General features: G+C 45.0%; 1 protein-coding gene across 1 annotated transcript in view; it reads right to left on the bottom strand.

Annotated features, from left to right (window-relative positions):
• Positions 1–432: 432 nt before the first annotated feature.
• Positions 433–14,167, bottom strand: part of Agbl4 (ATP/GTP binding protein like 4) — a 1,249,712-nt gene continuing 1,235,977 nt past the window's right edge. Inside the window, exons 12-13 of the mRNA XM_032900331.1 lie at positions 7,059–7,155; positions 433–1,796 (exon numbers count right to left, since the gene is read on the bottom strand). Coding sequence (XP_032756222.1) covers positions 1,676–1,796; positions 7,059–7,155 — 218 coding nt within the window. The 3' untranslated portion in view covers positions 433–1,675. The remainder of the gene's footprint in view (positions 1,797–7,058; positions 7,156–14,167) is intronic.

Below are 14,167 nucleotides of genomic sequence, written 5' to 3'. Positions count from 1 at the left end.
AGATGTTAAAACATAAAATGGGGTTTGAATTCAGAATCAGAACCTGAATTGCCTGTCTCCAAGTTTCAACCCGGGTTCTAATCCGTCCACAGGCTTTTAAAAAAACACAGTGCCTATGCACAGCTACAGCAGATGGATGTGGAAGAAAGCAGATCTAAGCTGCAACCTCATTTTGTGCAACCCACCTCTGTCCACGTTATCTAAAACGATGCTGTCATTTCCAAAGCTGCCTCGCGGTTGAGCCAGGTGAACTCTTAAGCTCCTCACCATTCTGACACAGGAACTGCAGAGCCCTCACGTCTCGCCATTCTTCTGCATCTTCACAGAGCCCCTGACCTCAAAAGGTTAATTCTAATTTGGGGTTAGCCAGTTGTCCTCCAAGGAGTAGGAAACCAAGAGAAAAGGGTGCCAAGAACACTCTGGGGAACAGAAGAGCTGCACAAACCACTTTATTTGGGCAATAAAAACCCAGGAAGGTTGCTATGTACACAATGGAACATTCATAGCGAACTAACATATGGTTCTTTGTTACCATTTCTGAAAACCAGTATGTGAAAGAGAAAACAAGCTTTGCTCTTGACTTTTGCAATAAACTTTGAAAATCTCCATCTCAAACACAAAGACTGTTTAAAGACTGTGCAGAAGGCCCTATCTCCCTGGAGCCTCCCTCCCTCTCCCTATCTCCTAATCCTCATTTCCGGGAGGTCATTTTAATTAGCAGGCTGCCATGGTGACTCAGCCTGCTGCTTCCACAGACAGGAAGGGAGTAGACTCCCCTGGACCCATTCATCACACAAAGGCACTTTAAGCTTCAGGAAAATGCACACTATTTGGCTTGCCTCCCCTTGGGAATTGCTTCTGCTGTCATTGTCTTTTATCACCTCACCTGCCTCCAGTGCACTCCTTTGTCTCCTGTAGCCCCCTTACCTGGTAGTCACCTTGTTCTCATTGCAGATTATCAGTGCTCACCTTCCCTAGATCCTTGTCACCAGGGATTGCAGACCTTAGCCACAGCAGTTCTTGGGAATGAATGAGCAATGCTTTTTGTTTGGGGAGCTAGAAATTCAATTAAACTAGCCAGGAAGTTGAAAAATAGCTTGCAGAACAGCTTTCTGAAGTTACATGCTGGGGCTTGAGGGAGCGAGCGAGAAGCTTATAGATACGACTGTATTTTTCAGACCACTCTGATTTCAAAAATTCTGCCCCGTTGTTCCCAAAGGTGTGTTTGCCATTGTTTTGCATGGGTGTTACTGTTGCTTTGGATCAGAAAATATGGAGGCTGAACTCTTAAACTAGAAACAACTGCAACCTGTTTTAAGTGAAGTCACTCGGATCATGGCTCTGTGACTTTAAAATGTGAAGAGGGGCTACCAGGGGACTGCCCATGGGGCCTCTTGAGAGGGGTGTGTAGGTTTGCCATGGAAGATAAAACCTGTGCTGACCTGATTCCATTCTCACATTCTGTTCGGCCCCGAGTTGAAGGCTCACAATTGATTTCCCATTGGTAAAAGGGAAAAATCGATGATAAAATTTCTCTTTTTCCCTGACTCTCTTTCACTAGCTTGTGCATTATCCTGAAAACTCCTGCCTTGGAAACCAGGAAAGGGCACTTAATTTCATGCCCCAGCAAGAAACGCATGTTCCTGTACCCACGATGCCTCCTGGCGCCATGTCTTTAAAAGGGGTTTGATGGGTCTTTGTGGTTCAGTGAGTTCTTCTTGTCCCCTTTGCCAATGGGGAAGTTGCTGGTTGAGCCCCGCAGGGGTGGGTGCTTGCAAGGAAGGGCTTTTTCTTTCCTGTAAAAGGGAAATAACAGAAAGAGAAGACAGCGCATACACACACTGTAATGAAGTCACCTGTGTGCATGTCCTTCTCCCCCATTTGACAGGGACCTCCTAAGTACAGCAGCCTTGCCACCTTCTTCTCTATGTCCCCAGAACCCACGTCCAGGTCAGTTTAAAGCAGTCATGGTATCCCAGTGACCATCTGTAGGACCGATGGCTGGGTAGCCAATGGATAGATGAATGGATGTATTGACTGCTTCCTTTTGGGCCTGGAGAAAGTTTAACTCTTTTACAGCTTCAGTATGGTTGGCATCTTGCCACTTCCATTCCAACTCATTCAACATGTTACATATGGGAAGGGGATGGGATCACAAAAAGTCTATAGCTTGGAAACCTGGTCTATAGCCTTGGAAGAAGGCTAACAGGATGATGCTATCTGTCTTGGGACCCCATGGACTTGGGAAATCCTTTTTGAATAAGAGAAGGGAGGGAGAGAGAGAGAGAGAGAGAGAGAGAGAGAGAAAAACTCAGGAGGGCTGTGACATTATTCCATCATTTCCTGTATGCCCACCAAGGACTTCAGGATTTCAGTTTTATTACTCAGTACAGCTTAATCACAGCAATTCTGTCTTCTTGGCATGCTTGGAGAGCAGAAATAAGTCTGTTTTGCCTCTCTATGTTCCAGTATTGACTACCCAGCATCCAGCACCCAGCACCCAGCACAATAATCTTACTCCTGTCATTCAGTGGACTTGTTCATATAAGAGAGAATGAGCTCTGGGGGAGTAGCAACCTATCCTATTCACTGCTGTATTTTACCTCATTTGATGCCTTCTTTGTTTTATTTTTGACTGACAAATTGATTTATGTAATCACCAGATTAACTTTTTTTTCTCAGTGGGAATACTGGTCTTAATTTTAAGCTTCAAAGAACTGCTCTGAATTCCCAAGTTGGTTGAATTCAGGAGTGTGTCCTTGGGCAAGGAACTGAACTTCTCTGAACTTCGCTTGTACAATGAGCATAAACTATTCCAGTCTTCCAACAGTGTGGTGTATTTAGATGAGAGAATATGATTGACCATCCTAGGTGTCTTCCCTTCCTTCCTGTCATTTGTTGATTGTGGTTCCAGAGACTCTGGACATGCCATAGGCACAGACAGACATTGATGCTGTTCTCAATGTGTTTAGGTTTAGTGGAGCCCATACCTGTGCAAAACAACCTCTCAAAATGAAGATCACAACAAGAAGTAGAGAATGCCAGAAATAGAAATGGAGTGAGTGGGCTTCTGAATTAGGAGTAACAATGTGGCTTGTGGCCAGTATGCTCTAACCTTGACCTGACTACCTTTGTTTATGGTTGATGAGTGACAACCCAAGTGAAGATGGAGTAGGTATCAGTGCGCGTGTGTGCACGCACGCACGCACGCGCGCGCGCGCGCACACACACACACACAGGACACATAGCTTTGACATATCTTTAGCCCCCAGCCACAGTGCCTGAAAACATGTTCCTTAGAGCTGGCCATTATGAGGAGACTTTCTAGTACAGATGATATGGGCCTAGACCTCATGCTCAAGTCCTTTTTGGGTTATCTGGTTAGGACTCTTCCATAGGATAAAGAGCTTGAGGAAGCTTTGTGCCCTCCTCTCCCAGTAGGTATGCAAGTTCTGTGCTATGCACTAAGGATTCAGGAATGAGCTTGTCTAGTGGAGAAGCCAGAGCTACAAAGATGGCAGACAGGATAGCACATCACAGGAGGACAGGAGGTGTGTGTATGAATTGCCACTAAGAGCCCAGCTGAGGAGACAGCTCTGTCTTAAGCAGGAAGAGGGACAGGGAAACAGGATGCATCCATCATCTGGATCAAATGTTGATGAGTTAGTACGACTTCAGCATCTACAAAATGGAAGGGAGAACATTCCAGTATGAAGGAAAAGAAGAACAAGATATAGAGGCAAGAACATGGACAACATATGCAGGCTGACTCATAGGGACAGAAGTGGTTAAAAGTAGGTACTCTCAAGGTCCAGGGTATGGTAGGAGGCAGAATATCAAATTTAAAAGTACTGCTTAAGGTCTGGTGTAGCAAGAAGAGGTGTTGGAGTATTATTCTGAAGCTCAAAGGGAGCCATGAAGTTTTGTGAGTGAGGACATATCTGCTCTGACATGTAGTTGTGGATAACTACTTATACTGTTAAATGTTGTTCTGTTTCCCATGTTATCAACTGGAGTTCCTGATGGGCTTGTGCTATCTATGATCCTCCAGTACTCAGCACAGGCCTAAGACAGAATGTATTCCTGTACATATAGATCATGATGGCATTTGTAGTAGCCAATGTTCCTGGCCTGTGGCAGAGCCTGTGTCTACTTGGTCAAGGCAAGTTTATCTACAGGCTCATGCCCTGCTCACCCACAGACGTAGTCTTTACCCAACCTTTTTCCCTGTTTGATTTTATCACCTTTAGTTCTAGCTCTAAGGGACATGACGCTGTGGTTAAAAGTAAATCTAGGGTCTCTGCTTTACTATCAACGCTAAGCCTGAGCTCCCAGGCCCACATTGCTGCCTTTCCCCAGGACTCCTTCCTGAGGGGCGGCCCAGCACCCCAGAATGTGACAGGCTTCCACCAGCTTATGGGTAGAAACTGACATATGGCAATTATGCATGGAGATGGGAGAAAACAAAGATTAATTTTGAGTCAAAACATGTAATTTTCCTTTACAATCAGAATTGCTCTTTCACTTAAGCTCTTTGATGCTTGGTTGAAAAGAATACAAAAGGGGGAAGCATTCAAATCCCAAAGGAGAGCTAGGAGTCAGCAATCTGGGGAATGAATTCATTCTGAAAGGACTACTTACCAATTTGGAGTTGGGTGGGACTCACAGAGGCTCAACCAGGCCCAGAAGCAGGGATATGGGGATTTGCTTTTCCTATCTTAAGAGTGGATACATTTGCCTTAAGTCTTCCTGTGGCCTAGTGAGGAAATAAGTCTTTGCTGAAAAGGACCTCAAAGCTCAGTGTTGGGGTGCAGAAGCTCTTAGGAGGAAACCTGCCCTCCATCATTCTCAGTTAAGCTCCCTCTCAATCTGGACAGACCTCTCTTGACTGAGGCTGAATACCCCACAGAGGGGTCAGGCCCTGGGCTCAATTTCTGCCTCTGACCCTTCTGCTCCCTGGGTCTCAATGTCCTTGCCTGCCATGCTCCTGGATGTCCCTTCCAAATTGCATTACTTCACTGAATCTGTGATCATGACATTTACAAAGAAAAAAAAATGGTGAAGGATGAAGATAATTTTTATGCAGGCTGACAGAGGACCCCAAAGAGATAATCCCTAAATTAACTTGTAAATGAGATTCTAAGAATTCTTTTGAGTTTTACAAAGCTTTAAATGTTTAAGAACTTTAGCCAATCAAGAGTGACTTCTAAAGAGTGAACTGAGAACTTTCCTCTGGAGGTGAGCTCCTCAAAGGCAGGGTCATACCTTAATCACCAATTCATCCCAGACACCCCCCACCCCCACTCCCCGAGCCGGGTGCAGCATGCTGTCTTCCACAAGTCTATGAATGGAAGAATATATGGGTGTATATATACCCCCATAAAGTCTGTGCAAGGCAGGCTGGTACTGCACAGAGATAGAGAAGAAACAGAGATAACCCTCCTGTAGGGGTTTTTAATGCTTACATAAAGGTATTATGGTAAATATAAAGTCTCCAGATGATCTGTTCCCAATCTAAGACTGGGTGTCATTGGAGCATATGGCTGTGAAGATTGAATTATGGAGTCTAGGCCAGCCCAACCAGCGAGTCAAAGAACATGGCTATCAGAAACTGGCAGAAATCAAAAATTATGAAAACATTTGGGGGTATCTACTGTATGCTAGGAACTATCCCAAACTTGTATCTAATCTTCAGAACCACATTAAGTCGTTGCTATTATTTCTGTTTAATAGGCAGGTATAAAAAGGCCTAAAACCCCATCATATTCCTGAGAGACGGAGACAGTCCACTGATGGAGCTCTATCGCAGTAGAGTTCAGGTGGCTTTGGAAAATGAAACACTCTCTGTGCTATCGACATCGCGACATCAGGAAATCTTCTGTTCCTTTCTGGGTCTCCTTTTCTTAAAGTGCAAGACAAGACATACATGAACTAAATAAGATCATGTACACAAAGTGCTTCATACACTAAGTAACGGTGATTTACATTTTATTAGTAGTAGTAGTGGGGGATGGAAGAAGGTTCATGGTGCTAAACTCCTGAGGTATCAAAGTGCATAGTTAACATCAATGAAAAGAACGGTCTGGCAGGAGTAGAGAGTTGGACATTGCCACATCATTCCAGGAGGTTGGGCTATGAGGGGAACAGGAGATGAGGCCCAGAGGTAAGGTACTGCTACCACATTCCAGATGCCACTGGATGTCATTGCCAAGATGCTCATTGACTGCTTTACCAGAACACATGGGAACTCCCAGCACTTCCAGTGGCTGTTCATCCCTCAGACAAGATGGATGCTCCCATCCTAGTCTTCTCTCCTCCTTGGATCTATAAGTGGGTCCATCAGAGGAGTGAGATGGAACTTCTTAAAGATGTGTCCTCTGTAACCTAAACCTTTGAGTGTTGAGGGAAGGAGCTATCATAGACTGTGGGGATTCTTGTACACCTAGCACTAGTGTTTGAATTTACATCTCACAATGACCTAAAAAGTATGTATAACAGTACATTATTTACAGATTAGGGGACTCAAGAAGTGGAGTTCATTTGGAACCCTTGAGGATGAGTTATGTGGGATGGAATATGTAAACAGCCAGGCTAACTTAGACCAGTAGCTGATCTTGGCTTCCCAGCAACACCCCATCACTGGACATTCCTAGGGTGGATCAGAAATGAGGTGGCCCACCACTGAGATAGGGTATCACCTGACAATACTGTTATGAAGACTCTGTGGACTGGAGCTCAAAGATAAAGTTTACTGCCTATAGAAAGTGGACCCTGAGGCATCATTCAGCCTGACCAACCCAGGGAGTCAGGGGACTGACTTGCCCTGGACCATGGTAAACTGGTTGGCAATCTGGGATGATATCCCAGAAGTTGGAGGAGATGAAGTTTCATGAATGCCCTATGCTTAGGAAACCTTCCAGACTCACACTGGTTTGAATCCATACAATGGCAGAGCTGGGGTTGCCCTTCCTGTAGCACAGGTAGGAAGTTAGAGGTCATCAGAAAGTTAGTCCTAGTGAAGCAGGACCCAAGCCCATTTGCTTGTCTCTACCACTTACCGAAGTCTTGGCATGGGGATTGTCATCTTCTCAACAAGGGAGTTCAGCCTGTAATAATCTAGAAATGTTCTTGCTACGTTCCGTCCCAGTTTCATATCTGCAGGTGTGTGTTAAGAAGCAGCTTTGAAAAGAGACTGAAGCAGGGTGAAAAGAGGCCTACTTGTAAAAAATAAAACAGTGATAAAGATGATGCCATAAGTCCCCACTCTAGGGTTTTGCTGTGTCTTGTCTTATTGGTCTTCATCAACCTTCAGCAATAATTATGATTCTTGTTTCACAGACCAAGAAATTAAAGTGTACAGAAGTGGAGGATGGGAGTGAGCATTGGGGTCAAAGTAATTCTACCCCCAAATCTGTGCACCTAGATTGTAAATATCATTGGGATATTCCAGTCCGGCCTCATGTTGTCTAGAATGAAACCCCATGAGCAAGACTTGAAGCCAGGCAAGCTACCCTTTGCTGTTTTTAGATCAGGGCTTGCCTGGACTTCAGGATCCAGGAACTCTCTTGAGAGAAATCTCAGGAAATCTCTCCGACTCTAAATAGAATCCCATTTCACCTTGCTATTTGACAAATAATGAATCTCAAGGGTATAGATTTATATCCTATTTATCAAGTCATAAACTCTCCAGGGAAGGAGAAAGCACCAGTTCTAAACTGGTGTTAACACCATGGAATCAATTAATATGAGAGTTTTGTATGTGCCTATGCCTCACATCCACATCTCTGGATTTCTCTGGTATTCCCTTTGCCTGAAGGACCTCCCTGACTCTCTTTCAGCTAACATACAGCCATGTGTTCTCCAATCAGCTAGTTCCTCTTTATTCGATTTTCCAGGATCTTCCCTGCTGTCATCCCAGGGCTGAGAGTGTTGTCCTTGCTCCCCACCTTCATGGCTTTAGAACTGACCTCATTCAGAGTGTGTATCATTTCTTACAGGGTGAAAATTGTTTACTCACAGTGGTTCCTCCACTAGCCTCCATCAGCTCCAAACATCCAACTGTCACCCTTCCTAACAAAACTTCTCATCCTATGATTATATTCACCTCTTTCCCCCAGAATAGGTCAGCCTCATCTGTATCCTGGACCATCATCATCCTCCTGTCCTCCTGTCCCAGAATAGCCCCCTCTAGGATGTTTTCAATGTTGAAGTCAGAAGCTATATTATCTATTCCAGATCTGATGGTATCACTCAGTGACTGAAATTCTTCAGTATCTTTCAATTGCCTTCATCTTACAGATTTCTGACACAATTTGCAAATCTGTTCATAGCTTGGCCCTTGGTTATGTTCTTAGCCCACCTCTTGCCACCTCCTACCTCCTTTTGCACTTCCCCCTTCTAATCCTATAGCCAGTAGGTCTTGGTTCATCATACATCCCACTAGACCACATGCCATGAATTCCTAACAAAACCAGCTCCTTCTCAGCCTTCAGACCTTGGTTCAGTTATCACTTCAATGGTTATATTCTCCTTGGTGCCTTTGCTGGGGTAGGGTCCCTACTAGGTTTCCCACAGCATCTTTGCCAGTCAGATTACTCAGCAATATTGCATTCCAACCAGTCTTTCTTTTCAATAGCCCCTCTGGCCTATACAATCTATGAGACAGAGACCATCTCTACTTGATTCATCCAAATAACCTATGTGCTTGCCTGGCAGTAGCATGAAAAGCACACGTACAGGCACATGTGCACACACACGCGCACACACACACACACACTCACTCACACACACACACACACACACACACACACACACACACACACCACCACCACCACCACACAAATGAGTAATGACAACCAATAACTAAGCAGTGTTTAGTTTATGCTAAGCAATCTCATAACAATCTAGCAAGAAATGTCTATTATTGTTCCCATTGCTCAGATACAATAAGTGATTTCGCCCAAGGCTGGATACCTTATAAATAATAGAACTGGGGTTTAAACCTAGGCCTTGCCTCTCTGGGACTTGCACCATTTCACGGTTGCATCCATCTTTCTCTTACCTAATTAATCATCTGGAACCTAGCTCTATTGGAGCACTATTCACAGCCCTGACCCAGGAACACATAGAGCTGATACAGGGGAATATGCAGAGAAATAGCAGCCAGAGACTAGTCCAAGAGACTCTCTGGAGAAGGCCTGCTTCTAGCTGGACTATAAAGACTGGGCAGCTGAAGATGCCTTTCAGAAGGCAGTAGCAAGAGCATAGAAATGCATTTCCATTCACACATGCATATGAACAAGTATTTTCTTCATCTTTCTTGGGGTCTGCTAGTGAAGGAACTTATTCAATGACACACAGCTGATAAGGGTAGAATCAGGAATCAAATCCAGGCAAGTCTGATTCTAGACTATGAGTTTCCACTGCCTTGGGCTGTTTCTCAACTTGAAGGCACCTTTTCTGTCAAAGCCTGAGTCATCCCAGGTCAGAATGGGGTGGGAGGAGGAAGTACACCAGGTCCGTTGTTTGTGACAGTGAGATGTAGTGCAGGCTTGCTGTGCTTCTGGGGCTGCCACCTGCTTTCTTTCTCTCGCTGTGTCTGACCTTCTCTGTCCCCTTCTCTGAAAAGTCCACAAGCTGGCACTGAGCGTGGCTTGTCTGCTGAGCAGCCCCCAGAGGCTGTCTCATGGCCAGGGCCTGCAGAGACAGGCTGACTGCTTGAACCCAGACAGTCTTTAGTTGCCTTGGAGAGACCAAACCATGGATATGTGTGTTGAAAGGAATAGCTGCAGGGTAAGGGAGAAATGAGAGGTCCCTGTGGACTGAGCTGGTTAGTTTCAGCAGACATTTTTGGAAGCAGATGTGTCTAGCCCAAATTCTGGTTCTGCCACATGCTATGGATAGCAGATTTTAATTTCCAAAGATGTCTGCAACATTATCTCTGGTCTCACATGCTATTCTAATATGACCTTGATGCTCCTTCCATTGAAAGGCATAGTCTTATGTTCTTTCTCCTTGAATTTTTACTGACTTTTAAATGGCTTCTAACCAAAATAATAACACAGGTGGGAAGAAGTGACATTGTGAGATTTGTGTGGCAAGGTCAGATACAGCAAAGTAACTGCTTCTTGACTCAGGGAATACTTGAGCTAGGATCCCAAGCTTACAGATAAACAGAATGACCATCCCAGTGTCCTGGGACTATGCAAAGAAACCTAGAAAAGGCTCTTGGTCAGCCTTCAATTCTATATCTCTCTGACATTCCAGTACCAGCCACTGTTTTCCTACAACTGAATCAGACTGCACAAAAGACCCTCCCACTGAGATTCACCCAAATATCTGACAGAGAACAAGAAAGGATACCCTTGTTTTAGGCCACAAGTCTTAGGGGAAGAGTGTCTAACACAGATAGAGAACTAGACACCGAGTAACCTTGCACAAGCTACTTCCTATCCCTCAGCCATCCCTGTCTGTGAAATGGCTACCTCACAAGGTTGCTGGGCTGCACTGTGTGACTATATGTAATTGGTGAGTAGCACAGGGCCAGTTGAATGGCAAATGAATGAATGGATAGATGGATGAATGGAAGGATGGATGGATGGATGGATGGATAGATGAATGAATGGACTGATAGATGAATGAATGGATGGGGGAGAAAGAAACCTAATCTCCTCCTTATTTTCTATATTGAGCCAGACCCAATCTTGCTCACCAACAACCTTGTCTACAAAGGATTTGGGCTGTTCCACGCAGTACTTTTGGTGATCACTTTGGGTGGGTTCTGATAAAATGGCGGTTTTAAAAGGTAGTTTGGTCTTGTCTGCAATAGTTTTCTTGCCCTTCTCCTCTCTAGCTGCGAATCTTTATTCACTCCAGATTATTTCCTACACTGGCCCTGCCTGAGGGAAGGAACAGAACAAAGGTGAAGGACAGTAGAGATTGATGGAATATTTTCAATTAAAACAAGCTGTCCAGGAAGAAAGATTTAAGATCCGGGTAAAGAGAAGCAATAGTTTTCTTGGCTGGACCATTTTCAATATATTTTGATATTAAGAGAGGAAAAACTGGAGTGAAAGCTCTCAACCATTCATTACTCACAGAAATCTCAGGATAATCTATATGTTGAAATTCTTTTGATCCTCAAGTTCAATTCATTTGCCTATTTTTCAAAGATGGCAGAGAGTGGTTGGCCAAAAGGGCAGGTGGGGCTTGAACCCTAAAGCGCTGTGGATGGAGGATGGATTCAGCCAGGTGGGGTGCTTGGAAATTTGGACTCATCCAGTGACTTCTACCCACTACTATCCTGACACAGAGTAGCCCCAGCCTCCTATTTCTGGGGCTCTTTAACAGGTGCTTGGCGCTTAAATAGATTCTGTGATTTCCATCCAACCATCCACCCACCCACCCATCCATCCACCCATCTATCCATCTGTGCATTGATTCAAACATTTTTAGGTGTCTTCTCATGGGTAACTGCTGAGATACATATCAGGGATTGGGATAGATGAAGATGAATTAGAGAAATCCACTTTCAAGGCTAGAGGAGGAAACAATGTACCTCAGTTAACTAATTACCAAGCAGATGGTTAGTTACACAGCCACCTTGACAAAAGTGGCTACTGTTTTTTAGAATGTGTTCTGTGCAATGCAGTTAATTGTCACCAGTACTCCCCACAACCTAGCAAGACCAAAGCATGATTCTGTATGTTTTTCATGGATAATAAAGTAGTAGTCAGGGTTTATGTTACTAACCCAGACTCTTATTCTTTGAAAGTGATGGAGGTGGCATCTAGCCCCAGGATCTCTGCATGTGTACACTGTTTTTTCTCTAGAGGGAGACCATAAATCCAAGCACAAAATTCTCTCACCATGTAGAGGGAGGCTGACTTCCAAATGGAGAAACTGTGAAAGACTTCAGGAAAGGAAGCTAAGGTTTGAAGGACAAAAAGACAACATTAAAAGGGGGAAGGAGGTTGAGAAGGCAGCCCAATGGTGGACCACTTGCCTAGCATGTAGCGAGGGCCAGCGTTCAATCTTTTGTACTGCCAAAAAGTGGGGAGTGGTGGAGACACAAGTTAGCAGAGGCATGGGCATGGCCAGGGATTATGGTATGACAGGAAAGACAATAGAGAAGGTTGAAAGGCCACCTAACGGAAGTTCAGAGTGGAAGGTAAGGCTGGGATGCAGCAGGGGCCGGATGCACGAAGGCTTTAATTGAAAAGTTAGGAAATATAAACCTGTTCTGAGGGCTGTAGAGACAATTTAGTGGTTAAGAGTGCTGGCTACTCTTCTAGAGGATCCCAGTTAGAATCCTAGTACCTACATGATGGCTTATATCCATCTGCAACTCTAGTTCCAGGGGAGATGACAATACTTAGTGAAAGCTAACAAGCACCCCCATGTTTGTGGAGCTTACATTCTAGCCACAGGGGCAGGAAGGCGCTAAGCACTGAGACAAAGAGCAGGGGATAAGGCAGTACAAGGCAGGAAGCAATTGCAGCATCAAACAACGTGGTCATGAGGGACTTCAACAAAACTGTGGGCATTGGCAATGCAGTTGGAGGAACTGAGGAGCTGGTCAATCTGAGGATGAGGCTCCTCGTCAAAAGCAAGACTTATAAAGTCAGCGGTCATAAGTGAGCCACAGCGATGCACCCCTCCATGTATACACATACTGGTACACGGCAGTTTCTAGCTCTCAGAGCTCAAGTCTTACAAACCTCCCACCTCCTCCCTGGAACCTTTTCCGCTGTCCTGGTCCTTCCCTTACTGCCTGTCCCACAGCTCTGCTGCCTTCCCTTCACTCTCTTCAACTTCACTAACATCATCACATGGCCAACCCTGTCCTGTCCTGTCCTACCCTGCTGTGTGTTAAGGTCTCCCCCCATCTCATTTCCTCTTCCCCTCGGTGTGTCTCACATGCAGCTCCACTATCTACCCCCATTTTGCTGATGAAACGTCACATGACATTTTTCCCCATGAGACACATCAGGTATTGGCATCAAAGGAAGACTCAAGGTCATTCCCTCACGCTCTCTCATTTATATGTTTGTTAAATGTGACCATACATCAGACACTGTCCTGAATGGCTTCTTGGCCTTTTGGCTATCAAGTGCAGACACTATCCTGAGAGTATCAAGCTTCATGACAGTCTCTCCTGGTGTCACATTGCCTCCAAATCAGAAAGCTTAACACCTACCTGCCTTCTATCTACAAACCTTCACTTAAATGCCTTCCTCTGCTCACACTGCTATCCCTGCCAGCTATAGTTGATCATCATTAAGCGGGAGGATTAATTCTGCAGAGGGCTATGCCAAAGACAAGCCATTTCCCTTTGGTGAGGCTGACAGCACTGCTAGACTATTAAGAAGCAGCTATCTGGGGCCCTGTAGGTAAAGCCTGGAGAACAATGTGGCTCCGAGAAAGCACCTTTTGTTTCTGCTTCCCTTGCCATTCCTCCTACAAGGTCAGATGGAAGCATGACCAACCAGATGAGTCCTGCTCTGAAGTAAGGGTGCGGATTGCAGGTATAATCATAGAGGCCTTTGCAAATGCACTAAGGTCTCCCAGACATCCTTGAGAGTAGGAGGCCTAAGAAATGAGAACGTAGGAAAGGGAGGGAGGGAAGGTGTGTGGGGGGGAACAAACTTGAAAGATGCAAATAGACAAGAAGCTACTCAGAGAAACTCATCAGGATGAAGCTGGAAGATAAGGAAAGAAAGCTAATACAGGGGATGAGATAGAGCAGGGATTGAAAACTGAAGGAACATGGGGTCAGCACTGAGATATGGAAAAATAGGAAGCAGTGACAGGAAGAGAGATAATATGACTGGAAAGCCATATATACAGACAATAGAGAGGAGGGAGGGCAGAAGGAAGGAGGCAGATGAGGGGACAGGAAGGGAAAGCAGGAAGCAAGGGAGAGATGCAGTGTGAGAGACAGAGAAACACTGGGAAGTGGTGGACAGAGAGGAGGGAAGGTTTACTGAGGAAAGTCAGGTCCCTGAGAGGTGCAGGTGTCCCCATCCCTACCCTCATCAGGAGGCAGGCCAACCTGTGACTAGGGGGAAGGTGACAGCAGCCCACAACAATGAGTTAGAGTTCAGGATAAACAGGAGACTCCTTATCAGTTTCTATTTGTTATTGGAACAAATAATCATAAACGAGG

The sequence above is a fragment of the Rattus rattus genome, chromosome 1 (genome assembly GCF_011064425.1).
Source record: "Rattus rattus isolate New Zealand chromosome 1, Rrattus_CSIRO_v1, whole genome shotgun sequence".
NCBI classification, from domain to species: Eukaryota; Metazoa; Chordata; class Mammalia; order Rodentia; family Muridae; genus Rattus; species Rattus rattus.
This window is presented reverse-complemented; position numbering and strand designations above follow the sequence as displayed.